This window comes from Mesoplodon densirostris, chromosome 9, assembly GCF_025265405.1.
Source record: "Mesoplodon densirostris isolate mMesDen1 chromosome 9, mMesDen1 primary haplotype, whole genome shotgun sequence".
NCBI classification, from domain to species: domain Eukaryota; kingdom Metazoa; phylum Chordata; class Mammalia; order Artiodactyla; family Ziphiidae; genus Mesoplodon; species Mesoplodon densirostris.
In genome coordinates this window covers 57,113,503-57,139,715 of record NC_082669.1, presented here as the reverse complement: position 1 = coordinate 57,139,715, position 26,213 = coordinate 57,113,503, and the positions used below count along the sequence as shown (strand labels likewise).

At 41.7% G+C, this 26,213-nt stretch overlaps 1 protein-coding gene across 4 annotated transcripts in view; it reads right to left on the bottom strand.

Annotated features, from left to right (window-relative positions):
* The window catches only part of CDK6 (cyclin dependent kinase 6), a 233,494-nt gene that overhangs the window by 44,801 nt on the left and 162,480 nt on the right, over positions 1 to 26,213 (bottom strand). For all 4 annotated transcript variants that reach the window (XM_060108779.1, XM_060108782.1, XM_060108780.1 and 1 more), the window contains exon 5: positions 24,734 to 24,843. In XM_060108779.1, coding sequence (XP_059964762.1) covers positions 24,734 to 24,843 — 110 coding nt within the window. The remainder of the gene's footprint in view (positions 1 to 24,733; positions 24,844 to 26,213) is intronic.

The following is a 26,213-nucleotide window of genomic DNA, read 5'->3' as shown; positions in this document are numbered from 1 at the left end:
CTCTTTGAGTTCCAACTGAAATGGGAGAGGGGAGCACCTGCCTTACAAATCAGTATGAAAGGCAATTATGTCCAGTAAGATCATTAAATGCATAAGTCATCGCTCTTTTCTTGATTGAGATCAGTGAGCCAGCCACACAACCCCAGATGTGAAAGGGAACAGTTAAAGTACATTCTGTTCAATTAATGTCTCATAGCCAAATGTCTCCCTGTTTCCCCCCTCAGATGACTGCATAGAAAAATGGTGAGACAAAAAACATTTTCATCTGTGATTGAGTTTCTTCCTGTTGACTGTTTGGAGTTTCCCTATGAGCTGGTGTGAGGCACTTCCTCCTGTGGCTCAGAACAAGACTCTCTGACAGCCATTGGGGACTGCACTCTGGATTCTGTGAGGCACAAAGGAAAGCAAAAGAGGAGCCCCCAATTCCTCCCTGTCAAGGAGTTAGCAAACCCCTCAGCCCAGAGTGCCCTGCCTGGTTTCTCCAATCTTATTGGAAGGGTTTGCTGAAACTCACTGTATGCTCAGCCTCTTGCCAGACCCCGGGATCACTTCTAGCCTTGTGGTGACTGTGGTGGGGTGGAGGGGAAGAGACACAAGAAGCCCTGCGACGATTAGTCATTACGTCAATATTGAGTCATTTGGCCATACCGCCCAGGCAGCTGTGACCTAAGTTCAGGCTTTGTGCCTTTAGGCATGAGGCTCTGCCTGGATCCCAGTACTCCAGGTCCTAGGCTTTGTGGCTCTGAATTCTTCTAATGTCCAATGTTACCTCTGACAAGGAGCCACTCCTTATCCTGTTCTAGAAAAATGATACACCAAGGTAATTTAACAGTATGAACAAAATAATAGGGGCTAAGTTTTACTAAGCATATGCAATGTGAAACACAAAGCTCACTGCTTTACATGTGCTGTTTTACTTAACCTCAGGTCAACACTAGGTGAGGGGTCTATAGCAATATCCTCATTTTACAGTTGAGGAAACGGAGGTGGAGAGATGATTAATAATGAGTCACCATTACCCAGCTAAGAAGTGACCGAGACAATACTAGATGCTCCAAAGCTGGTTCCTGCAACTCCTTCACTACACTGCATCCTTCAGATATGGAACTAGTAGTGGACCTGAGACTCTGATTGAACAAAAATTCCAGTTTTTTTTTAAAGAAAAATGAATGAATGGAAACCACCCTGGTAAGCTGAACGTTAAGACCAAGTAGCATTCTTTAGTTGAATCTGAGAAAAGAAGGAGGTGATCCCAAGGAACTGTGAGTCCACTAAGAACATGGAACAAGCTTGCCACACAGGACTTCAATAGCTCATTCATTCTGTCAGCACTTTTGGGGGTTTGGGACGCTCTTCACTGTGTCAAGTGCAGGGAATGCAGGAATGCAGGAATGATGTGGTCCCTGACCTTGTAGGGCTTACAGTTCAGGTAGGAAGAAAGAGAAACAACCATTAAATAAGTGGTGAGTGCTATGAAGAAAATAAGATGCTCTGGTGAAGAAGAATAAAGGGGTCAGCAAAGGCCTCTCTAAGGCGGTGACATTTAACCTAGAGGATGACACCGAAGAAGCAGAGCTGATGACGTCTATTCACTTCCCTTTCATCTTTGGTAGTAACTGGAATTTTGGAGTACTTTTCAAGGGTGTTTACAACTTGGGTTCCTTTAAGCAGATCAACCACTATCTTACAATCCATATGCTTTATCACTAATACTTTCTCCACCCAGTTCAAAAATCACAAATATGATATAAACACTATTTTACTATTCAGTCTAGAGCTATCCTCATTTTTTTTCCTTAAATACAGAAATACTTCAGAATCAGGGACAAGAGAAAACCTCTTTGCATTTTGCAGAGTTCATCCAAGTGTACTATTTGTTTCTTCCCTGTGGAACTGTCATACCAACTTCAGGAAAGATGATGAAAGAAAAGAATTGGGCCCAGGGGATCCTAAGGAAATGAGGCCAAACTTGGTTTTCACGTGGGCCCTTGGGGGAGAGTGGAAGGCAAGAGCGAGCAGTGAATTGAGTCCAGACTTTTTTCTATCAATGCTGTGTAGTGGTCAGATGAGGCACTCAAAACCAAAAGGCTCTTTGGACCAGCACTGGGGAGTTCTGAGCCACCTCTTTCATATTTCTGGAAATGGTAATTTTATCATCTCACAAGTAGAGATTCGGTAGAGTCTGCTGAAGGCAATAGCACAGAAGACCCAGGGTCCTTTTCTACCAGAATCCAATTGTATTTTCTCTGGGAGAAGAGATACTCCCTTAATGATATATTACGGGGTTGGAACCAGAGGCCATTTATAGCTAAGAAGGGAATATTTTTGATGTTTAGAGAATTCAAATCATGATTATTTTTCTGTGCACAAAGACTGTAGTAAAATGATTGCCTACTCTCTTCATGGGGCAATTTGAAGTTCTGACACCCTCTGCTTCCTGGCTTCCAGAAGTCTATTTTTTTCTCCATCATAATATTTCCTCTAACTACTGAATAATTAACCCTAATGCCTCATCTAGTCTCACAGGAAAAAGGCTTGTGAAATCTGCTCCTGATGCATATAGTAAGTATACAAGACCGTATTAAGTAATGTGTACGGGCTGAGAAGGCCCGGATTCCTTTCCCAAGGCCTGATGCACCCAGAGGTTGGAAGGCCCGTACTCTCATTATTGGGGCAGCCATTTTCGATTTCTCAAACACCCAGGACCTCAGAGGTTTCTTCTATCGCACAGAAGTGACGCGGGGCAGCTGCTCTCCTGATCTCCTTTGTCTGCCAGGGGAACTCCACACCAACTGACCGAAGCTGTTACCACCCAAGGCTGCCAACGTGGGCCTCCAGATTGTGAGGCCACAGGGTCAGATAGATACGTGGCCTGGCGCTGAGCAGTCACAGTGCTGCATATCCAGAGAGGACAGCAGCCGGGCAGAGCCCTCTCTGTAACAGCTTGGCCACCTGTCTGTGAGGGAAGACAAATCCCATTTCATGAGGCTTGGCATGGAAAGTAGGTTGTCCATCCCTATGTCCAAAAGCACTTGAGTGGTGGAAGGAAAAGAGGAGAACAGGGCAGACCCCAAGTGTGGATGTAAACATGGATCTTTTCGGGGGTGGACCTTTGGGTTAATCTGGTTTGATTCGAGGTTGTTTTTACCCAGCTCTCAACAATCTTAAGCTGTGTTTCCCAGGCTTTTAAGATAACTCTCTTACCGAAGTAATGCCATGCCAAAGAAATGGTATCATGGGGCTTTGCCTTTTCCTGCTTTTTAAAGGCCATCAAAACCATCATTCCCTAACTTACCCACGCAGGAAAAAAGATGAGGCTTATCTTCTTGTTAAGCTATTGTGTTACCAGCATTTCAGTGGCACAAGAAAGATAAGTTAAAGGCTTGCAAAATAAGGTCTCATCCAAGCCTCATCTGATACACAGTTTCTATCTTGCTGAATGCAAACGATAATAAGATTTCAAACTCTTTAGAAACCGTGGTTGCTCATGGTTTTAGAAGTGAGCTTGTATAACACAGGGAGAGCTCCTGATTACTTTGCAGTGAAGCCACCGGCACAAACAGGATTTCCTAAAGAGGTCTTAGGGCAAGGAAGCTTCATTCTCACTTTGGCTCTGCCATCTGGGCAGCCCTGCCGCTCCTCCCCTACTGTAAACAGGCAGTTAGAAGGGACCAGGGAACACCCCTGCCTATTGTTCCTTGCTCTTCTCACTTCCCTTTCATCTCTGGTAATGGCTGGAATTTATGAGTATACTGGATGACCTTCCAAGGTTTTCCTTCAGTTTATTTACTTCATGGATCCTCCTTAGAAGGGCTCTGTCTTTTGGCCCCCCTCATCCCGGCTGTATTTGCCCAAAGGTGTGGCTTCCTCGTTACGCACTGTTAAACTGAATGGAAAAGGAGACATAAAGGCTGTGTGCAGTTCTTATAGCTCAATGGTGACTGTGCACAAAAGACACTATTTCCCATTGGACACCTACCACTCCAGCCAGGGCTCACTTTTCCAAGAATACGCTGCTATTTCTGTGGCTTGCCTAATGAATTTCTTGTTAAAGATCCAATCTAAGAGCTCCAAAATCCAGCTCAGAGCTAACTTCATGAAGTCTCTAGTATTCTAGTCCAGTTCAGAGTAATATCGAACTCTTCCAAGCTCTTGCGGGTATTTAAATCTGTACCACGTAGCTCAGCACTCACATATGCCAAAATTCTAACGCTGCTTGCTTATTATTATCAATTATTACGTGCTAACACATCAAGTCCATTCTTCTTATTTGCTCACATAGACTCTAACCTCTTTGAGGTCCTGGCCACAGACCTTGGCATGTATAAGTGAGACACGATCTTTCACTTCTTTGCTGTCTCCCACAGTGCCCAGAATAATCTTAACCACCTAGCTTTTCAAAGGATATTTGAAAAACCATCCGAGTCCCTGGTTTCAGTAAGTTTCATTTCCTTGTGATGCAAGTGGGTTAAGTGGAAACATTAGAATTACCCAAAGAAACAATGCTAGGACTAGTATCTATTTAATATGTTTATATCATTCCAATTAGCAAAATGATGTAACATCTCTAAATTAAAATTTAAGTGTTTTCTGGGAATATAAAAAAACCAAACTTCGCTGAAGAAAAAATTTGAGACTGTGTGACTAGGAAGAAATATGGCAAAACTGTTTTGAGGAAGGCATGGACCAAATAATGCTTTTGGCCCATTTTATGCCAAGCTACTCAGAATGATAGGCTCTGAGCTAGATAGGCTGTAACGTGTTCATTCATTCATTATTTATCTACTCGGTGCCCACTTTATGCCATGCTCTGTTAGATATTAGGTATACGGTGGTGAGCAAAATAGAGATGGTCCAGAGTTTCATGAGTGATGGGACAAATAGGTTTTAAACCAGGGACTATAATAAATATGTAATTAGCTACTGCTATTGCAGTGAGTAATAAAGTACCCTGTGTCTCTAACCCAAGAGTCTTGTGCTTTCTGCTAGCATCCATGAAACTGTGGCAGGCTAATTTGTTAACTTGCAATAGTGTAAAATCTCAGATCCTTCACAGTTCTTGGTGTCAGTCAACTGACAGAGTGAAGAATGAGGACTTTTTAGTTTAGAAAGGAAAACACCAAGAAGGGGATAAGGTTGAAGTCTACAAAATCAGTAAGAGGAAACTTGGTTGTGTCCACTTATCTTGAATATCAGACCAAGGAAGCAATCCTTAACATTTGGGAGAGGTAAATTTAGAACAAAAGAAAGGAATTTCTTCACAGAGAGGGTACTAACTTTATAGAAGTTACCGTCTCAATAAGCAGTGCTGGCTGAAAATACAAACTGTTTTTTAAAAAGGGCCTCACTAAATTTATGGATGACAGACCTGGATTGCCCAATTCAATACATATTTGATGACTCCATCTTTGCCAAGTGGAGGATCGTGTCCTACAATGAGATCTTCATTATTCTGTCTCAAAGAAGGACTATTGGGAAAGGTCATTAATCTGACCTAGTAAGGGCCGTTTTTAATCTACAAACTAAGAATTAGACTTTCCCTTGCTTTAGTCTAATTTGGATATACATACATAGATACATATGTATTTGGGATCTGGGACAATAAAATCTCCCTTAGAACAAGCTACAATTCATAAAAATCTTAATTTTTAAATATTAAATAATCTTGGTAAAATATGCTTATATTTTAGGGCAGCTGTTTCCCAAACTGGATGTGCAGAACACTTCTAGAAAATTCTAAGAGGCATATCTTGAAAAATATGTCCCATGGTCAAATATGTTTGGGGAGCAATGCACTATACATCCTTGGGCATTCAAAATTCACATTAATAACAAGGGCTCTGATAAGTCCTGAGTAAGGAAACTAAACCTAGCATTTCCAAAGTTATTTTAGTATTATTCTACCAGACCACAGCATGCCTATTATCTCATCTTATGGAACATCATTCCATAAAATGGCAGATACAGAATGTTCTTTTAAGGTGTTAACAAATGAAGATTTATCTGGTAAGGAATATACAGCTATAATGCCACATTATCTATAAAGCCCCAGTAATCTGAAGTGGAAAATGACAGTAAGCAGAGACAAAAAGGGATGCCAGGTAACTAACTGGATTTCCTGGTTTGGCCAGCTGATACAGGATGGGTAGGTCATCTTCAGTTTGGGGATCCTTGGGCTCAGTTGTTTCTTGGATCCAAGGAGTCAGAAAGACCCAATTTCAGGAATGTTTCCATGTTTCAGGAATATGGCAAGCATAACAATCATAATTATAGCTAACATTTGTTACTGACAATCAATGTGCTAGGTGCTATTTTGAGCACTTTATATTAAATTCTCACAATATACTATTATTATACTTACTATTCATTTTCACAGAAGAGGAAACTGAGGCACAGGGAAGTTAAGTAACTGGCCCAAGAGTACACAGCTAGTCAGTGAAAGAGCTGGGATTTAAGCCCAGGCAGTCTGGCTCCAGAGTGTCAATACTTACGCTCTGCTACCTTTGGAATTACAGCATATATTAGCAAACTTCCATATGACCAGTGTAATCCATATCACAAAGCAACTCACTGGACCTTCAAGTCAAGTTGAAGCCTTATGTAAATAGCCTTCATAAAATAACACCCAGAACTGTGCTAACACATCTTGAAAAGCTTGTCAAAGTTTTACAGTTGTACCAGAAGAAATAAAATACAAATGGGACAGCATGGACCTATTGTCAAAACAATCTCCCCTTTGCCTAATTTCTTCTTCTCAGCAATTTCTTACTATACACAATAGTAACCTCATGAAAACAAACAAAAACCTACAAATATACTCACCCTCTTTGAATCACAGCACTGTGCAAGGCCACTTTGTTAAAATAGTTAGTCTCTAAAACACTTTTCTTACAAAAAATGATATATGTGTTTCCCCCCAAACACCCAATCCTTTGTATACTTTTAGTTGAGTGCTGAGCACAGAATCCCTCTGGGCCCTCTTGGCCTTCAGAACTGGTGCTGCTCACTGTGTAGACATTCCCAGCCAGAAAGCACTTCCCCAGCCATTCTGAATCGTGTGCTCTGCAGTGTTTACTGTTTCTTCCATCACATCCTGTCGGGTTTTTGTTTCTGTTGTGTTGCTATTATTTTATATGTTGGTGTGTTAGTCTTCTACTGCTGCTCTAACAAATTACCACAAATTTAGTGGCTTAAAACAACACCCATAGGGCCTCCCTGGTGGCGCAGTGGTTGAGAGTCCGCCTGCCGATGCAGGGGATACGGGTTCGTGCCCCGGTCTGGGAGGATCCCATATGCCGCGGAGCGGCTGGGCCCGTGAGCCATGGCCGCTGGGCCTGCGCATCCGGAGCCTGTGCTCCGCAACGGGAGAGGCCACAACAGTGAGAGGCCCACATAACGCAAAAAGGAAAAACAAAAAACAACACCCATGATTCATCTCACAGTTCTGTAGATCAAACATCCAGGTATGGCTTGGCTCACTGGTTCTCTGTTTAGCCTTACAAAGCTGAAGTCAAGGTGTTGGCAGGCCTGCGTTCCATTCTGGAGATTCAGATCTGCTTCTCATCTCATGTGGGTTGTTGGCTGAGTCCAGTTCCATGTGGTTGTTTTACAGAAGTTCCCATTTTCTCACTGGCTGTCAGTGGGGCCACGCTTAGCTCCCAGAGGTCTCTCTCCGGTTCTAACGGGCCCCTATATTTCAGAGGCTGCAACAGTGGGTCAAATCCTTCTCACACTTGGAATCGCTGTGACTTCCCCTTCTGTCCCATCTCTTTTGCCTCCAGCCTGAGAAAGTTCTCTCTTTTAAAGAGCTCATGAACAGAAACAGACTCACAGACTTAGAAAACAAACTTAAGGGTTACCAAAAGGGAAAGGTGGGGGGAGGGATAAATTAGGAGGTTGGGTTTAACATTTATACACTACTATATATAAAATAGATAATCAACAAGGACCTACTGTTTGGCACAGGGAACTCTACTCAATACTCTGTTATAACCTATATAGGAAAAGAATACGGAAAAGAATAGATATATGTATAACTAAATCACTTCACTGTACACCTGAAACTAACACAAGATTGTAAATCAACGATACTCCAATATACAATAAAAATTTAAAAAGACCTCATGTGATTAGACTGGGCCCACCCAGGTAACCCAGAATAATCTATTTTAAGGTTCATGACCTTAATTATAGCTGCAAAATCCCTTTTGCCATCGTAACAAAACAAATTAGGGGCATGTTTAGACACATTTAGGAGCCATTCTGGGCACCACTTTTGGTGAACATTTCTGTGCCAAGATGGCCAACGAGTGAATGATAATGCTAAACACCTGCCTCAAAAAAACAAAAAAACTAAACCAAACAAAGCAAAGGAAGAATTTCACAGTGAGATGTTAAGTTCCTAGTTTTAACCCATTTCCAGAAGCATTTAAGGCCCAGGAAACAGGATAAAAATCAGCAGCCGGTTGGGAACTGGTGGAAGGTCTTTGATATAAAGAGAAAAATGATCTCCCATATATCAGCAAATGGTAGCTGGAGGAAATGATTGACAGAACAGAGGATGACTTCCGGGGATTTAAGAGAATATAGGCGTTACTGCAAATGGATATTCCTAGGAAAGCATCTCCACAGCCTGAGGTAATATTAAAAAATTTTTTTTTAAATATGAAAGGGCTGGAGCAGGATTCTGGATACCTGGTATGTCAGCCAGTAACCCTTCAGTTGGATCCTAGTGAAGCCCTGGGGATCTGGGGAGAGAGGCAGGGGCGTGTAGGGAACTGGGGGTACTCTGGGCTGTGGATCTTTTACCAATGGTAAAACTGGAAGTATGTCAATATTTTAACAACGAGTAATGGATACTGTAATATTAACAACACAGTGACATCAAGTGACATGAATAACATGCACGCTAACACTCTTACTTCTAGGAAAACAACAGCACACACTTTCATATTTCAACCATCTTCATAAATTGTATAGATACATGGTTATTTACTAAGCAATTCCACTGATGTTGAACATTTTGATCAATTCCATTTTTTTGGTATTAATATAGATATCATCTTTAAATAGAAAAATTCAGTGTTATGGGAAAATGTAAGAAATTACATTAAAAGAAACATATCGCTCATTTGAAAGTTTAACCAAATTTGCCTTTTGCATCATTTCCTCAATTCTCCTGTCAATTCTGCACTTTGTGCCTCCTAAGGGGACTGTAATCTGGCTACTCCATTTTCCGTCTTTGTAATTGTTTCTTATCCCATTCATCTCCCTTTCTATTTTCATCTTTAGTCTTTTCCTTTGACCTACTCCTCTCTATTTTTTAAAGGCCTTTAGAAACCGTTTCTTTGTAGTCATAGGTGGGCTAAAATGAAACATAATTTTAGTCCCATTTAATTAGACTTTTAAATCTGATGGTACACTCTGCCTGAAGCTTTTTCAGGGGAATTTCTGAAGTCCAATTACGGGGCTATTCTCATAATAAGGACTATTAATTTATAATGAAATTGTCTGCTTTTAAGCTTCATTCAGATGCTATTGTTAAAACTATACTAGCCCGACCACATTCCTATGGGGTCATTAGTATGGCCAGTACAAACAGGTGAAGGCTGCTGAAGCCACGGTTCTCAGAACTTCTGTGAAGAGCTGGGTGACTATAGGCAGTCCCTCAGGGAATCTCACCAGTCCATTCATACTGTGGTCACCCATTCTATTTTTTTTTTTTAATTTTACTGAAATATAGTTGATTTACAATGCTGTGTTAATTTCTGCTGTAGAGCAAAGTGACTCAGTTATACGTACATATTCTTTTTCATATTCTTTTCCATTATGGTTTATCACAGGATATTGAATACAGTTCCCTGTGCTATATTATACAGTAGGACCTTGTTGTTTACCCATCCTATATATAATAGTTTGCACCTACTACTTCCAAACTCCCAATCTTTCCCTCCCCCATCTCCCCTGGGTAACCACAAGTCTATCCTCTATGTCTGTGAGTCTGTTTCTGTTTTGTAGATTTGTTCATTTGTGTCATAGTTTAGATTCCATACATAAGTGATATCATATGGTATTTGTCTTTCTCTTTCTGACTTACTTTGCTTATTAGTATAATAATCTCTGGGTCCATCCATGTTGCTGCAAATGGCATTATTTCATTCTTTTCAATGGCTGAGTAACACTCCAATGTATATATATACACCACATCTTCTTTATCCATTCATCTGTCGATGGACATTTAGGTTGTTTCCATGTCTTGGCTATTGTGAATAGTGCTGCTGTGAACATAGGGGTGCATGTATCTTTTCAAATCATGGTTTTCTTTGGGTATATGCTCAGGAGAGGGATTGCTAGATCATATGGCAACTCTATTTTTAGTTTTCTGAGGAACCACCATACTGTTTTCCATAGTGGCTATACCAATTTACATTCTGTGGTCACCCATTCTTTTTTTTTTTTAACATCTTTATTGGAGTATAATTACTTTACAATGGTGTGTTAGTTTCTGCTGTATAACAAAGTGAATCAGCTATACATATACATACATCCTCGTATCTCCTCCCTCTTGCTTCTCTCTCCCACCCTCCCCATCCCACCCCTCTAGGTGGACACAAAGCACCGAGCCGATCTCCCTGTGCTATGTGGTCACGCATTCTTGATGTGCTAATTCTGATATCCCTCTCAGTCAACTCAAGTATGCTCAAGTGGTATTTAATAAACAAACAGTAACTGAATCCTTACATATTGGAACCCTTGTGTTGCCTTCACACATTTAGGACAAGTCACTTGAGAAGAAAGTTCTTGGGTCATAGACTTTCCCCCACAAATCTAGATATTTCTCTGTTCTCCTCTGGCTTTTAGTTAAATAAAAGAGAAGTCTGAGGCCAGCCTGATTTTCCCTCTTTTTTGTATAGCTTTCAAATAAATTTATTTGGTCTTCATAGGCTTTTTTCTTTCTCCATGCAATTCTAACATTTCCCAGGATGTGCTTTATGTCGGTCTCAAGTGGATTCCATGGGTCGCCTCCCCAGTATCCACCTTCCCCTTTCTCCTTGTAACAGAACCTGATGTTCTTCAGACCACCATCTATCTGATCAGCAAATTCCACTTCTCTGGTGTCAGTCCCTGGCTTAAGTGCAGGCATATGTTATAAACAGTCCTGAGGATGAATTTCAGCACACCTGTTTGGAACCCTGGTACAAAAGAATGTGTTCACTGTCCAAGTGTCCTGGTGCAAAACCTGGAACTACCATAACCACTTTGCCATGAGAGAAGACAGTCTTCAAAGACGCCACCACACAGAAAAGAGTCTCAAAGAAATGGAGCTGCAGCTTCTAGATTAAGCCAACCCTGAAGCTCACCTACCTCTGGAATCACCGTTTATGTAAGCTAACAAATTTCTTACTCTTTAGCTTATCTAAATTGAGTTCTCTGTACCCATAGCCCTGAGCATCCCAAACTCCTGGTATCTCTTCTGCAATGCTTTTCTCCCAAATATTGTGAGACCTTTTAATCCACATACTCAAGTCATGTCTTAGTCAATGTTTTGATTACTGCATTTCACGAAATGCAGTAATCAAAAACATAGATTAAGACCGTTGATTTCTTATGCCAGATTCCATTCTCTATTCTTCATATTTGTCCTTTTCTCACCATTTAAAACCTTTTGTTCTTTTCGTCAGCATTTTGTGAGAACTTCTCAATACTGTCTTTACATCAAGGATTCCATTTCCTATAGTATTGATTCTACTTTTTACTCCCTCCTCTCAGATTTCAATTGTGCCACTGTACTTGATTTCCTTTTAATTTCACATCTTATGTATCTCCCTTTCCATCTCAGTTTACTGTTTTTACATTTCAGAATGTTTGGTTCTTGTTGCCTTTTGTTTCTCTTTTATTTATTTTTTATTGAAGTACAGTTGATTTACAATGTTGTGTTAGTTTCAGGTGTACAGCAAAGTGATTCAGTAATCTATACCTATATATGTATATATATATTCTTTTCCAGATTCTTTTTTGTTATAGGTTATTATAAGATACTGAATATAGTTCCGTGTGCTATACAGTAGGTCCCTATTGTTTATCTATCAATATTTGCTTGTTTGGCAGTATTTTTTCAAAAGTCACAAGAATTTTATTCTTTTAGTTTTTCTCATTCTTCTAAGAGGGATAATCTACCCAGACAAACAACGCATAGTCAACAAAATGTAGACATTACTTTGACTCGTTCTGTAAACATTTAACGGTCTCTGAGTAGCTCTTAGATCAATTTTAATATCTCGCGTTTCACCTAATACTGCTCTCATGTCTCTGTCTCCATCTACTAAATACCTTGTTCTCGTCACCTCCCTTGATCCCTTTTTGCACATAAGGTTTTCTGGTATTTGTATTCATACCCGAGAGAGAAAGAGATATCGTACTGATGGCAGAGGGGAGTCAATACCACTGTGGAGATCTCAACAGGATCAGTGGTGGGAACAGCTGACCATTTTTTGAACTGTAATCAACCTTGTGTTTCTCAAAAAGGGAATGAGGGAGGAAAAGAAAGGTCTAACTATTTCCAGGTACACATAACATAACCTGAGTCACCAAATGGGTTTTTAAATCTAGTTCTGGCTAAATGGAAATTCTTCCAAATAACTTTGATAATTATTTCATTGCCAGTCTTAATTTTGAGTGTTGGATGTTTTTGTCTTTTTAGTAAGAAACAGAGAGGGGCAATAGGTATCGTTTTAAACTAAAAGCTCCTAATATTTTAAACGAGCTCCGATTGAGGGCTCACAGATGCAACACAACAAGAAACTGTTCATAGGCAATGTATAAAAAAGCTATCAGTTTACATAAAAATGAGAAATGTCTATGTATTTCAGTTCAGCACCACTTTTAGTTGGGGCTGTATCCCATTTAACTGAGTGCCTTTGAAATTAACTCTGTTGTATGCTGATACCTGGAGAATTCAATATGACTCTCTGACCGACAAAACGGACATAGCATTTGGTTTCCAAGTTACTTCTTACTATTGAAATATTAGTATGTAAAATTATTTCCAATTAAACAGTGGGACATTATAGCACAAACACATTTGACAGGTTCCTGATGCCTAACTTCCAAAGTTTTGGATCTTCTCCCAGATCTGGAGAGTGTCCAGCAAAGTTTAATTGTGCCAGTGATAAGAGAAGAGCTGGTAGCAGCCAATTCAGCTCGTAGTAAAATCTAATTTCCACCAGAAACCTTTCAATTGTCTCTTGCAATATTTCAGTTTGTGAGTAAATACAGCCCACATGTCTGCAGCTGTCTCTGGAACATTTTTTTTTCTCATATTAAGACTCTGTAAGATGTTTATAAGAAAACAAGAAGATTCAGAAGTACATTTCTCAGATTATTGGTTTTATAGAAGTGTGTGCACACATATACACACACACACATGCACACACACTCCTAAGTAGCCAACAGCTCTTCAGCCCATCTCTGAGTAAATCTGGATCCCTGCAAATTTAATTTATCTAGCAAAACTGGAGCAGTTAATCAGAAACTCAATACTACCACATATTATCAGAGAAGGTATATATGGGAGGCCATGTTGAATGCTCTGTATTTTCCATAGTTAAACTGGGAGCAAGAGGGGAAAGAATGACAGAGGGAGAGTGGAGGGGAGAAAGGGAGGAGGGACAGAAGAGGAGGAGAGAACTATGGAGGAGGGGTAGAGGAGAAAATAAGATGAAAGGAGAAAAAGAAAGAAAACTAGGTAGGGCTTCCCTGGTGACGCAGTGGTTAAGCATCCGCCTGCCAATGCAGGGAACACAGGTTCGAGCCCTGGTCAGGGAAGATCCCACAAGCCGCAGAGCAACTAAGCCCGTGCATCACAGCTAGTGAGCCTGCGCTCTAGAGCCCGTGAGTCACAACTACTGAAGCCCGAGCGCCTAGAGGCCATGCTCCGCAACAAGAGGAGCCACTGCAATGAGAAGCCCGTGCACCGCAACGAAGAGTAGCCCTTGCTCGCTGCAACTGGAGAAAGCCCGCGCACAGCGACGAAGACCCAACGCAGCCAAAAAAAAAAAAAAAAAAAAAAAAAAAAAAGATAAAAGAAAAAAAGAGAACTAGGTAATAGCTTTTATTTTTATGAGAAAATGCCCAATGCTTCTCAGTTAAGCCAAGTATGGGTCTTATCAGACATTAACTCCTCCAGCCACCATAGCAAGGCCAGATGGGAGGCAGAAACGCAGTGGAAAACAAGGCAGCATGGGTATCAGACAGACACAGACCCCACAGCAGTGGCCACATGGGGCTGCCAACAGATTGTCACTGCAACCTATCACTACAGGACAAGACCAAGTAGAATCTTTTGTCACACCGTACCACTTATTGTAACTTAACACCTTAGTACCATTCTGTGGAAAATTATTTAGGCATACAATGAAATCTCATAAAATTTACATTTATCTGAAATACCTTGTACTATTCACTGTATCTACTGTCTTGTCCAGTAAATTTGCATGATCATTATAAAGCAACAAATGTAATATTACATCATGCTTTGAAGGCATTACTAAGGCTGGACTCAACTCAGATCAGAGGTCCAAGCGCCAGCTAAAATAATTTTGTGCAGGCCTGGTACTTTTTATTTTGTAGGGCTGGGAAGCAACTCATGTTTATGAGAGCCAGGGACAATGATGAGAAGTCTGCCTTTGACTGAGTAAAGACTAGACTGGTAAGAACTGTCTTTCGATGTATAAAATAGCTACTTTCTCTGCCAGTGTTTTATGATTAAAAAATGGGTGGCTTCTTGACTCAAATCAAATATTTGTTATCCAAATCAATGGTTGAAAGATGTGACCAGCAAGACCTAAGACTTTCTGACTAAGGCAGAACTGAGACTATTAGTCTGATTCTTTTCCTATTTCAAGAACCGGGCTGATGCAAGGGTTTCCAGTGTTATTCCAATGAGTAGACCCAGAAGGCAAAATCTGAAGTAAAGATGAATAGGTCTGGTGACTAAGATGACTAAGGAAGAAGAGAGGACCCATGCTCTACATCCTGCCTGGAAGGGAGAGCAAAACTCAATATACATTACTCTCCACATGCTGTCTGTGCACTGGAAAAAACTAGCCTGAAAAACTGCTTGGGACTTTATCTTAAGATAATTTTTTTTTAACTGACAAAATGAGGTTGATTCCTTTCCTATCGTACACAACTGATAAAAAGGAAACCCACAGTTAATTTTACAGTTGAAAAAGGTCTCTTATGCTTCAAACCAACTTAACAGAAACTTTTATAATTACCATGGTCACTTAGGTTTTCCTCTGGCTAATATTTTTAAGAAGGGGTAACAGAGGTAGGAGGAAGCCAAGGCTTACGTAAGAGGCCTTGTCTTGTTTTATTTTTGACAATATTTCTTAAACTTTGAGAATCTCAATCCTATTTCCCACCTTAAGGTAAAAACAGAGTTTACTTGAAGCTTGCTGGAGGGCAATTTGGTTTAGCTAGCAGAATTTTAAATAGGCATGCTATCTGACCCTGTAATTTCACTTCTGGAATTTACCATACAGAAATACTTGGACAAATGTTCCACAAAATAAGCACAAGGATATTACTGCAATATTGTTTGTAATAAGACCAAACACAACCAACCAACCAACCCCTAAATGTCCATCAATGGGAAATTAAACTATGACATAAATGAGCTGACAATTATGTAGTTTCAAAATGAGTTTGATCTCTGTGAACTGCCATAATACATCATGATAAAATAAAGTGAGTAAGGCAACGTACAGAAGAGTACGGTGTATAGTACAAGCCCATTTCTGTGACAGAAACTGACAGATGTGTGCATGTGTGTATGTATATAAGTATTTGTAAACACACACTTTTGAATTTGCAATAAAGTTGATCTGGAAATATATCCAGGGGTTATCTCTGGGAAGTGGATTTTGGATGGGAGTGTAGGAAAGACAATTTCACTTCTTATATTTCTGTGCCATTTGTCATTTTTGATACCAGCGTACTTTACTTTGTGGTTAAAAAAAAAAAATTTTTTTTTTAAAATAAAGCTACCTGGCATCTACATCTCCTAAGTTGCTCCTTCCCGCAACAATTCCTGTTTCTGAAAGTGGCTTGTGGAGTGAGAGATCGCGGAGACTGAGGTTCCAGGTGCAAGCATTTTTTTTTTTTTTTTTTTTTTTGCGGTACGCAGGCCTCTCACTGTTGTGGCCTCTCCCGTTGCGGAGCACAGGCTCTGGACGCGCAGGCTCAGCGGCCATGGCTCTCGGGCCCAGCCGCTCCGCGGCATGTGGGATCTTCCCGGACCGGGGCACGAACCCATGTGCCCTGCATCGGCAAGCGGACTCTCAACCACTGCGCCACCAGGGAAGCCCAGCTGCAAGCATTTTTAAAGAGGACATGTTGGGGAAGATCTGCCAGTGCTGATAAACACTGTATTTGCAGGTTGGCACCCAAGCGTCACTGATTCAGGGACAAAGGCCAGGCAGCTGCATCAACATCGGCTCTATTGGTTTTACATCAAGGACCCCAACTTCTATAGCCTCCACCCAAACTAGAAAAGATGACAACGTAGGAGATAGAAGACTGAGAACAACATAGGAGATAGAAGACTGAGAACAACATAGGAGATAGAAGACCTAGGGTAGAAGGGCAGTGACGCGTTCTCTCTCCCCTTCCCCAAAAGACGGCGAGTTGTCTGTTTCTTCTTAATTTATCTTTTCATTTGATGGTTTAGACCTGTGGTGTCCAATATAGTACACGTGCCTACGGAGCACTTGAAATGCAACTAGTCCGAATTGAGATGTGCTGTCAGCATAAAATACACACTGGAGTTTAACAATTCAGTATTGAAAAAGCATACTTTTTTCAATATTTCATATTTTTATATTTATTCCATGTTGAAATAATAATATTTTGGATATACTGTTAAAATATGCTATTAAAATTAATTTTACTTGTGTTTTTTTTGCCTCTTTTAATGACTGCTAGAGAATTTATTTATTTATTTATTTATTTAATTTTTTTTTTGCGGTACGCGGGCCTCTCACTGTTGTGGCCTCTCCCGTTGTGGAGCACAGGCTCCTGACGCGCAGGCTCAGTGGCCATGCCTCACGGGCCCAGCCGCTCCACGGCATGTGGGATCTTCCCGGACCAGGGCACGAACCTGTGTCCCCTGCATCGGCAGGCGGACTCTCAACCACTGCGCCACCAGGGAAGCCCTGCTAGAGAATTTAAAGTGACATGGTTCACATTCTGTTTTCTATTGGACAGATCTGGTTTCGACTTTCACAGACATTCCACATGGAATATCTATATATATAAATGTGTAAAGAAAGGAATAGTAGGGTAGAGAGGGAGGCATGTACACACATGCACACCCCGCCCCCCGCCAACTGTTACACTGCAACCCTGTATAACTTCATGCCCGCCTAGCTTCCTAGGGCAGCTCATTACAGTTCACTGTTCCTGTCATAGGTCATACAGCTCTGCTGTATGTGGGATCCTGGGGCAAGTCACTTGGGAGGATTAAACTGAATAATGTATGTCAAATGCTCAGGACCATGACAAGGATGTGTAATAACCTCTGTCAGCAAGGGTTAGCTGTGCTTGACATGATAAGAGTTCCAGAAATGACCAAGCCACAGTTCTACCCCAAAGCACAGAATATTAGAGTTGGAGTGAAACTTGGACATTATCTACTCCCATGTTTTAAAACCCTTTTAAATCTCAGAAGCCCAGTATATGAAAAAGATGAAATCAAGTTGCTCTGAACAAAGCTTAGTGTGGGAACAAGAAGGGCTGGGCACTCCTGGTCTATATAGAGGCAGCAATATGAGGTCTCTATGAAGCAGTCTGAATGCCATGGATGTGGTGTCTTATCCCGGCCTCTCCACTTTACAGATAAAGACACTAAGCTCCAGAGGTCGAGGGCTCGCCTTCAGTCACAGAGCTGGCAGAGGCAGGGCTGGAACGGACTCAGGTATCTGGTTCCTCAGAAAGAACGTGCTCTGCATCCCACATGACTGCAGCTGTGTGGACAACGTGTGCGCACAGACGGAATGTGGCTGAGAAAAGCACTGCCGGGCAGGTGCACACAGAATATGGGGGGGAGTGGTGGGGTCGGAGTCGGGGCAGGTCTGTTCCCTGAAGAGACAGCTTCTAGGTTTAGCTTTGGAAGATGAGGGAGGGCAGGTGGGCACCCAGAATAAAAGAAGCGCAAGGGTTCTAAGGAGGAAAACCTTAAGGCAAGTTTTTGGAAAAGGGTGACAATAGAAAGATTAATTTATCGGAAGTCCACAAATAGTCAGGAAACAGGAAAACAGGTTGGCAGGCAGACTCTGGGTGCCAGAGAGGAGTGGCAAAGGGTTGCGAAGCTGGAAGGCTGCAGAGCTGCCCCGACAGGGAAAGACCTGGCCTGATGGTGGCTTCTCAGTATACTGCATGAAAACAAATTCATGATAAAGTAAGATACACATCAAGAATAAGAAAAAAATCAGGTTTCCCTGGTGGCGCAGTGGTTGAGAGTCCGCCTGCCGATGCAGGGGACACGGGTTCGGGCCCCGGTCCGGGAAGATCCCACATGCCGCGGAGCGGATGGGCCCATGAGCCATGGCCGCTGAGCCTGCGCGTCCAGAGCCTGTGCTCTGCAACGGGAGAGGCCACAACAGTGAGAGGCCCGTGTACCGCAAAAAAAAAAAAAAAAAAAAGAATAAGAAAAAAAATCAGCATTGATTACATTAAAAGGTAGTACTCATTTGTTCTTACTTAGAACTACCCTGTGTGAATTATTCAAAAAGATCTTTTCCTCGGTACCATCTTGGGTATTTCCTCACTCAAGAAAATGCTTCTTTGGAGTTCTTCCCATTTGGTTGGTTCTCTAAAGAAAAAAAGAGGTCCAAGAAAACATCCAAGAAAAGACAAGAAACCTGAAGGTCTGGTGAGTGCCCTGGTTTCCACATGCGTGTTCTGATCTAACCTAAGGTGATGGGTTTCCTCTCACAGACTAGGGCTTGCCTGTTGGTGTCTTGGTGTTCAGGGCATCTGGTCAAGGGCCTCATTTCCCTGATGTCACTAAGGAAAGCGCTCAAATATGGGGAACACCAACACAGTAACCAGTAGGACAGTTGGCAAGGCACTCAGTGACATTTTAAAGATATTTGCTCACAGACCACTCAGCCACAAAGGACAGTTTCCCTGTCAGTTTCTCAGCTACTGGGGGTTTAATTCATACAAACCAATGACGGCAAGTCTAGAGAGGCCACCATCCAAGGGGGAGTATAACCATGAAGCCTCGTTTGTTTCCTTCGAACAGTGACTGTATGTTCTTCTTGGTGGCATTTGGCATTTCTTAGCTGGGGATCAGTAGAGCTGGCTACTCAGAACTTCTAAGAATTACTATCTGTTTACCACAATCTCCATATTCAAAGAATTAGTAGCATGTTTTATTTTTTAAATGTGCGTTTTCTTTTTATGACTTTGCCGTCACTTGGAAAACCCCATAACTTTCAAACCACACAGACAATAGTTCTGACCAGGACTACAAGGCAATGGACAGATACCGGGAGAGTTAACATTTGTGAGTCTATTTTGCCATGAAGTTAAAAATCAGTCGGTATCATCCATCTGTCCATCCCTCCCTCCATCTCATCCTAATCTTCAAGCTGGGTAGTTGTCTACTGACCAAATTCATGGCAATGTTTTTTAGTACTAAAATATAACTCAAGGGCTTCCCTGGTGGCGCAGTGGTTAAGAATCCGCCTGCCAATGCAGGGGACACAGGGTCGAGCCCTGGTCCGGGAAGATACCACATGCCATGGAGCAACTAAGCCTGTGCGTCACAACTACTGAGCCTGCGCTCTAGAGCCTGCGAGCCATAACTACTGAGCCTGTGTGCCACAACTACTGAAGCCCGCGCATCTAGAGCCCATGCTCTGCAACAAGAGAAGCCACCGCAATGAGAAGCCTGCGCACTGCAACAAAGAGTAACCCTGCTCGCCACAACCAGAGAAAGCCCACACGCAGCAACGAAGACCCAACACAGCCAAAAATGAAATAAATGAATTTATATATATTAAAAAAATATATATATATATATGTCAATGTGGAGTAAAGATGGATCACCCATTGATGAAGAGTTAAAGGAGGAAGATAAAAGATCCAACTCTTATCTACTTTCGTAGAACGCTATTGAAGGTCAGTGTGGCAATTATTAAACCCAGAAAATAATGACAGATGGTATTTAAACTCTCTGGCTCTTTGTCAACCATCTGCCCTAAGATTCTTTTTACTGAGTTCATATTTCCTAGGTATCACATTTTAGAATAAAAGGCATGCAGTTCTTTACATTATCACAGAAATTGGTCAGCCTTTCCACTATAGGAAAGGCTAGAAATCAAAGCTATTAGATGTGTGGTTTGCTTCTTGACCTCCCTAAAATATTGTTGCTGCTACATTGTAATAATGCATGAAACATTCTAGAAAAAATATGGTACCTAATAAAACCACAGCCAGGATAGAAACATGGCAGAGTGGGAAAATCAAAGGTTAGAGAGTCAGGTAGACTTAGGTTCAAATTTAGCTCTGCCACTTAAGAGCTGTATGCCCATGGACAAGTTATTTATACTCTTTGTGGAAGGCTTTGGTTCATCATCTAGAAACAGGAAAACAGTCCTCAGAATGTGGGTTTAGTGAGATAATAGATGTGAAGGGCCCAGTCCTGGGTCTGTCACATGACAGACAACTGTTAACTCCCTTTGCTTCTTTTTTTCTCCCTAGGTTAGGGAGGATGGTGAGCCTTGCTGATGCATAAATGGTTATTCCTCAATGTTCTTATATAAACAACTAGGATACGACCTCTGAAGAAGGTTAATCCTGACTTCTGGTCTTCCATTGAGAAATCTCTTTCCTCTGTGGAGACAAGCTTCTCATTATACCCATTCATAGAAACCTACACTTCACAGCATTTACCCCAGCTCTGGTTAATTGACAATTGCAAATGCAATGCCTCTCTTCTGCACTAGGGTGTAAATTATCCCTCTAGAAAAGGGCCTTGCAGATGGTAGCCACTCAGTAAAGTTATTTGTAGAATGAATGAAACATCTGTTTCCAACATGTGACACACACCTGGGTGATATGGGAGATGATTTCAGGGGCTGAACATGGACTAAGTTGTTTAATTTTAAGGGTTATATATGAATTTTAGCGTATGTTAGACAAATAACTGGTTCACCAATTCTGTGACTTTATATATTTTTGCTTAAGATGAGGCTAAATAAAAAGTTAATTAATTTAAGATAGTAAAGAAATTAAGTAAGTATAGTTATCATGAATATGGCAAAAACCATGAAGGTGTTAAAAAAGATGACACAATTTGGGAACTACTGCCATAGCAACAAGGAGGACCCCCCCTGAGTGGACACGTACCAGGACTCCCTGATTTAGGGTCAGCCTAAGGCAATGAGGGAGTCTGCTTCCAGAATCCATGGCTTGTGAGTTCTCAGCTGGACACTGCAACAGGTGGGTCAGCACTGAATCAGGAGTTAAGCTGGAAGCAGGTGAAGCTGGTGGCTGGACCCCAGAACTCAGCTGGCATAAGTGAGAAGGCTTCACATTCAGATAGCTGGGTGTTATCATAGGAAATACCGAACGTGAACTGAGCGGGAACAAGGGTCAGATCCCATGGTTGTTTTCAAGGTCACATCCAAACCGGCAGGAACTACCTAAGAGACAGAGCAGCCGCCCCAGGAAGGGTGGCAGGTCCAGACGGATCCATTGTCCTTCAGCCTTAAAGGCACACACGCCTGGATTCCGATCATTGCTTCCCGCTCCCGGCAATTATTTCTCAATTTACTATCTCTGTGCAAGGCTCCAAGAGAGGGGTACTTTCTTTTGTGCACATTTGAAGAGACAGTGGGTCTCTACCCAACATCTCACTTTCCCAGAAAAGTGAAGCAGACTGTTGCTGCTGTTGTCAAAGGGGTCTCTCTCTGAGCCTCCAATACTGAGTCTCCCTTCTGAGACCCAGTGCTGGCCTGAAGAGATGGGTATTCCTGTCATCCTGGATTGGAACACAGAATGGACTTTACTCTAGAAAAAAAATGTTGTAAGTAGAAAATAGGTTTTGATAAATAATGTTCTGTATATGTTCCAGGTTATACAGGATTCTCTGCAAGCTAGACTGGGACCAGATTACCAACTATACTACCACTTCCGTGGGAGAATGTTTTAATGCTATAAAATGAAAATTGGGGCTGTAATTGTTCCATAAGTGCTGACTACCTATACTTAAAAATAAAGCACATCCCTTACTAGAGAACACTTTAACACTACATATCTTAAATTTCATCTTTCTTTTACCATCTTCCACAAGAAGATTGTTTTTATCATCAATGATGGCTGGTATTCAAGTTTTGTACTATTGAAAAATAACTGATCATTCTTCCCCCATAACAAAAGAAGGACCCAATCTTTACATTTGAGGACAAGCCTAGACGCATCAAAGTAATTCCAATAAATACTTCTCTAATCAACTCTCAGCTGCACCAATTTATTCATGGGATAAACTGAACTGACTGTCCCAACTCCCACACTGCAATATTGACAGTAAATTATTCCTGGTTCTGACAATAAGCCTTTAACCCCAAATTTTCCACACTTGTCTGATGAAAAGAATTACATGCTGCACGTTTAAAAACAAGAATGCCAGGACTTACCTGGTGGCGCAGTTGTTAAAAAATCTGCCTGCCAATGCAGGGGACACGGGTTCGAGCCCTGGTCTGGGAAGATCCCACATGCCGCGGAGCAATTAAGCCCGTGCGCCACAACTACTGAGCCTGTGCTCTACAGCCCTCGAGCCACAACTACTGAAGCCTGCATGCCTGGAGCCCGTGCTCCGCAATAGGAGAGGCCACCGCAGTGAGAAGCCTGAGCACCACAACGAACAGTAGCCCCTGCTCACCACAACTAGAGAGAACCTGCGTGTAGCAATGAAGACTCAATGCAGCCAAATAAATAAATAAATAAAATATTAAAAAAAAAAACAAAAACCAAGAACGCCAGGCCTCAGTCCAATAATGAATCAGAATTTCGAGAGAGAGGTCTGGGAGTTGCACATCTAACGACTGACCATTCCTGCTGATTCTCTCATCCAAACCCAGTGGTTCTTACCCTGGAGGATGAATTAGGATCACCTGGAGGGCTTGTGAAAACAAAGGTTGCTGGGACCCAGCCCAAGCGCTTCTGATCTAGTCGGTCTGGGGTGAGGCCCAAGAATTTGCACTTCCAAAAAGGTCACCTGGTCCAAGAACCACACTTCCAAAACCACTTATTTAAGCCTATTTGGCAAACACTGCAGCTGAATTCAATATACTTTTTTTTTCTTCCCTCCTTGGTAGAAAAACACCACCAGAGTCACAAGACTTCCTCTGGAGTAATACCCCCTCATACTTTTTAGCTGTTTGATGCTAGACAAATAAATTCACCACTGCATCTCAGTTATCTCTTACCGTGAGGAATAAAAAGGTAACAGAAGGAAAGAGGTTTGGCCCTGTAATTGGCACACAATAGGCCTGCATTAAACATCTGTGTACTTTGATCACCTTGCCATGATCCCCCTCTGTGAGCTACAGTTGAATCTGCTGAGGTCTAGAATAGTTCCCCAAATTTATTACATGCACAAAACTTCATTTGGTTAAAACAAACAAACAGACAGACAAGCAAGAAGTGGCTGACTACCTCTTTTTCTTGTGAGCTAGCATGTAGCTACGGTTTGAGTATAACATGTCCAGTGGGAAAATATTCAACTTCCCAACTCACATTTTCCCATGGAAATAAAAATAGAAGACAAAGAGAGATTAGATTATGATTAGGCTCTCTGTTTAATTTTGACCAGGCTGAATTTAGTACCCAGGTCTGGATTATTTTCCTGGCAGATCTTTATTATATTGTTCGGCTATTTCTTATGACCTGAAAATCAAACAAATGAACCACAGACTTTCAGACTCAGAGGGGCCCTGGAGGTCATCTAGCCCACCCACCCATTCTAGGAATGCCACTGAAAACATCTACAGTGTGTAGTGGTCCAGTCTCTTCTTGGACACCCGTTGAGAAAGCACTATTTTCATGAACGCTGATCTTCTCTTCAGATAACTCTAATCATTAGATTTTTTTTTTTGCCTTTGAGCAAAAATCTTTATTTCTGTAACTTTAATATCTTTGGTTCTGTTCTCTATAGTGCCTGAATATGTCTAACCTCTCCTCTTCATGACAGCATTTAAAGTATTCTGAAATGGCGCAGACATCTTTGTTGCCTGTGCCTTTTCAGTCTAGACATTCTGTTTTTTCAACCCATCAAAATTTCCATATACTTAACAGCCCTGGTCCTCCTCTTGCGGAAAAGTCCACCTTGAGGATGTTCCCTGACACAAAAAAACCGTAACGCGCTTCATGCTTGCCACATCCTCTCATCGCCAGCAAAAACAAAATAAATTGTACGAACACTGGAGTGTTCCCTTCCAAACACAGTTTCCAAGAGCCGGAAGCTACAACCACACCCAACTACATTGTAAGGACTGAGAAGGCAGTTTCGGGACATGCTTGGAAGTGGGAGCCGCAGGCAGGTGGAGCTGGATACCATGTTCCTACTTGAAAGAGGGATGCTAGGCTGCCACTTAAATTGTCCAAGACCCGAAACGTTTCTTTCCAAGGGAGACAGAGTGAAACAAAAGGTATTTCTTACTTTCTACGAAACATTTCTGCAAATATGCAACCAACACTCCAGAGGTCCACAGGGGTGGCGTAGCTGGACTGAAGCAAGACTTCTGGAGCTCTGTACCACAGCGTGACGACCTGCAACGGCAAACGGAGTGGAGCGTTACTGAGGGGGACGGCTGTTTGCTTGACTCCTCATCCCGGGTGGTTTAATGCCAAGACTCAGCTCGGAAAGAACTCCTAAAAATCACATGGGGGATACAGACAGAAGCAATAAGTAACCAGGACTCATCACTGACAGGCTGGGAAATTACATCACCCCCACCACCTGGGTTCTCACCTCGGACTCTGGGTGTCTTACTAGTATGATAAAATAACTGAGTTTCAGAAAGCAAAAGCAAAGGCTTAAACAAACCCTTACCTTAAAACAATTATTTCTTTCTTAAGGGGCTTTAAAAAACAATACATGGAAAACAGATGATGGCAACGATTGCAGCTCAATTCCCACGTCAGCAATTTTGGGAAATTGGAAGATTATTCCAGTGGCTGCTGGATGGTGACCTTGAAGTCTACAGAGCACCCGAACAAGTCAAAACTACTCTTATCGTGAGACTGTGGGGAATCAAAATAAAGCCCCCTTCAATGCCACTCTTTCCAGGAAACAAAACATGAAGAAGAACTTGAGAGAGAATGTATAACCCAATTGTTTATACCATGTGTAAAAAGTCATCCAGAGGAAGAGATTCCAATATGGGAAGAACCCCATTTAATACTGAGCACTGTATGATAATAGATAAAACAAACACAACCATATCATTAAGGCTCCACATTTATAAGAGTATATAGGGGTTCAAATGCTTCTTTTTTGTGGGGAGCAGAAATTCTATGGATGTCTGAAATGAAGGAATATAAAGGAATTCAATACATAAATTTATTACATAAGCATTTTATATTATTCAGATTCTTTTTATCATTACTTACTGTTTTACTTAATTGTACTTTCACTGATGTCTAAATTTCCTGAAATTCTGTTTATGTACTTTGATGCTATAGCACTTATTGCCTAAAGACTGCAGTAGCAATTCTCAAAAAAAAAAATGGTTGCCATCAATTTTCTTCTTTCCTTATATGCACACTCCTCTCATCAAGGATTGGCGTTTAGTTCACTTTCCATTGAATCTGAGTTGGCCTTAGTGACTTGCTTGACCAACAGAATATGGTGGAAGTAACATCTGAGACTACCAAAGCTAGCTCATAGGAAGCCTGGTTGCCTGGGCCTTTTTGAATGCTTGCTCTTGAGATGCTTCCTCTTGGAACCCAGCTGCTATGCAATGAGAAGCCCACAAAGATGTTCCAATGGACAGACCCAGCTGAGCTCTCAGCTGAAAGGCCATGTGAGCGAGCCATCTTGGATATTCCAGCCTGACTGGTCCCCCAGGTGACTGTGCTGCTGCCAATGTCACATGGAGCAGAAGAACTGCCCATTCGAGTCCGGTCAACTCACAGGA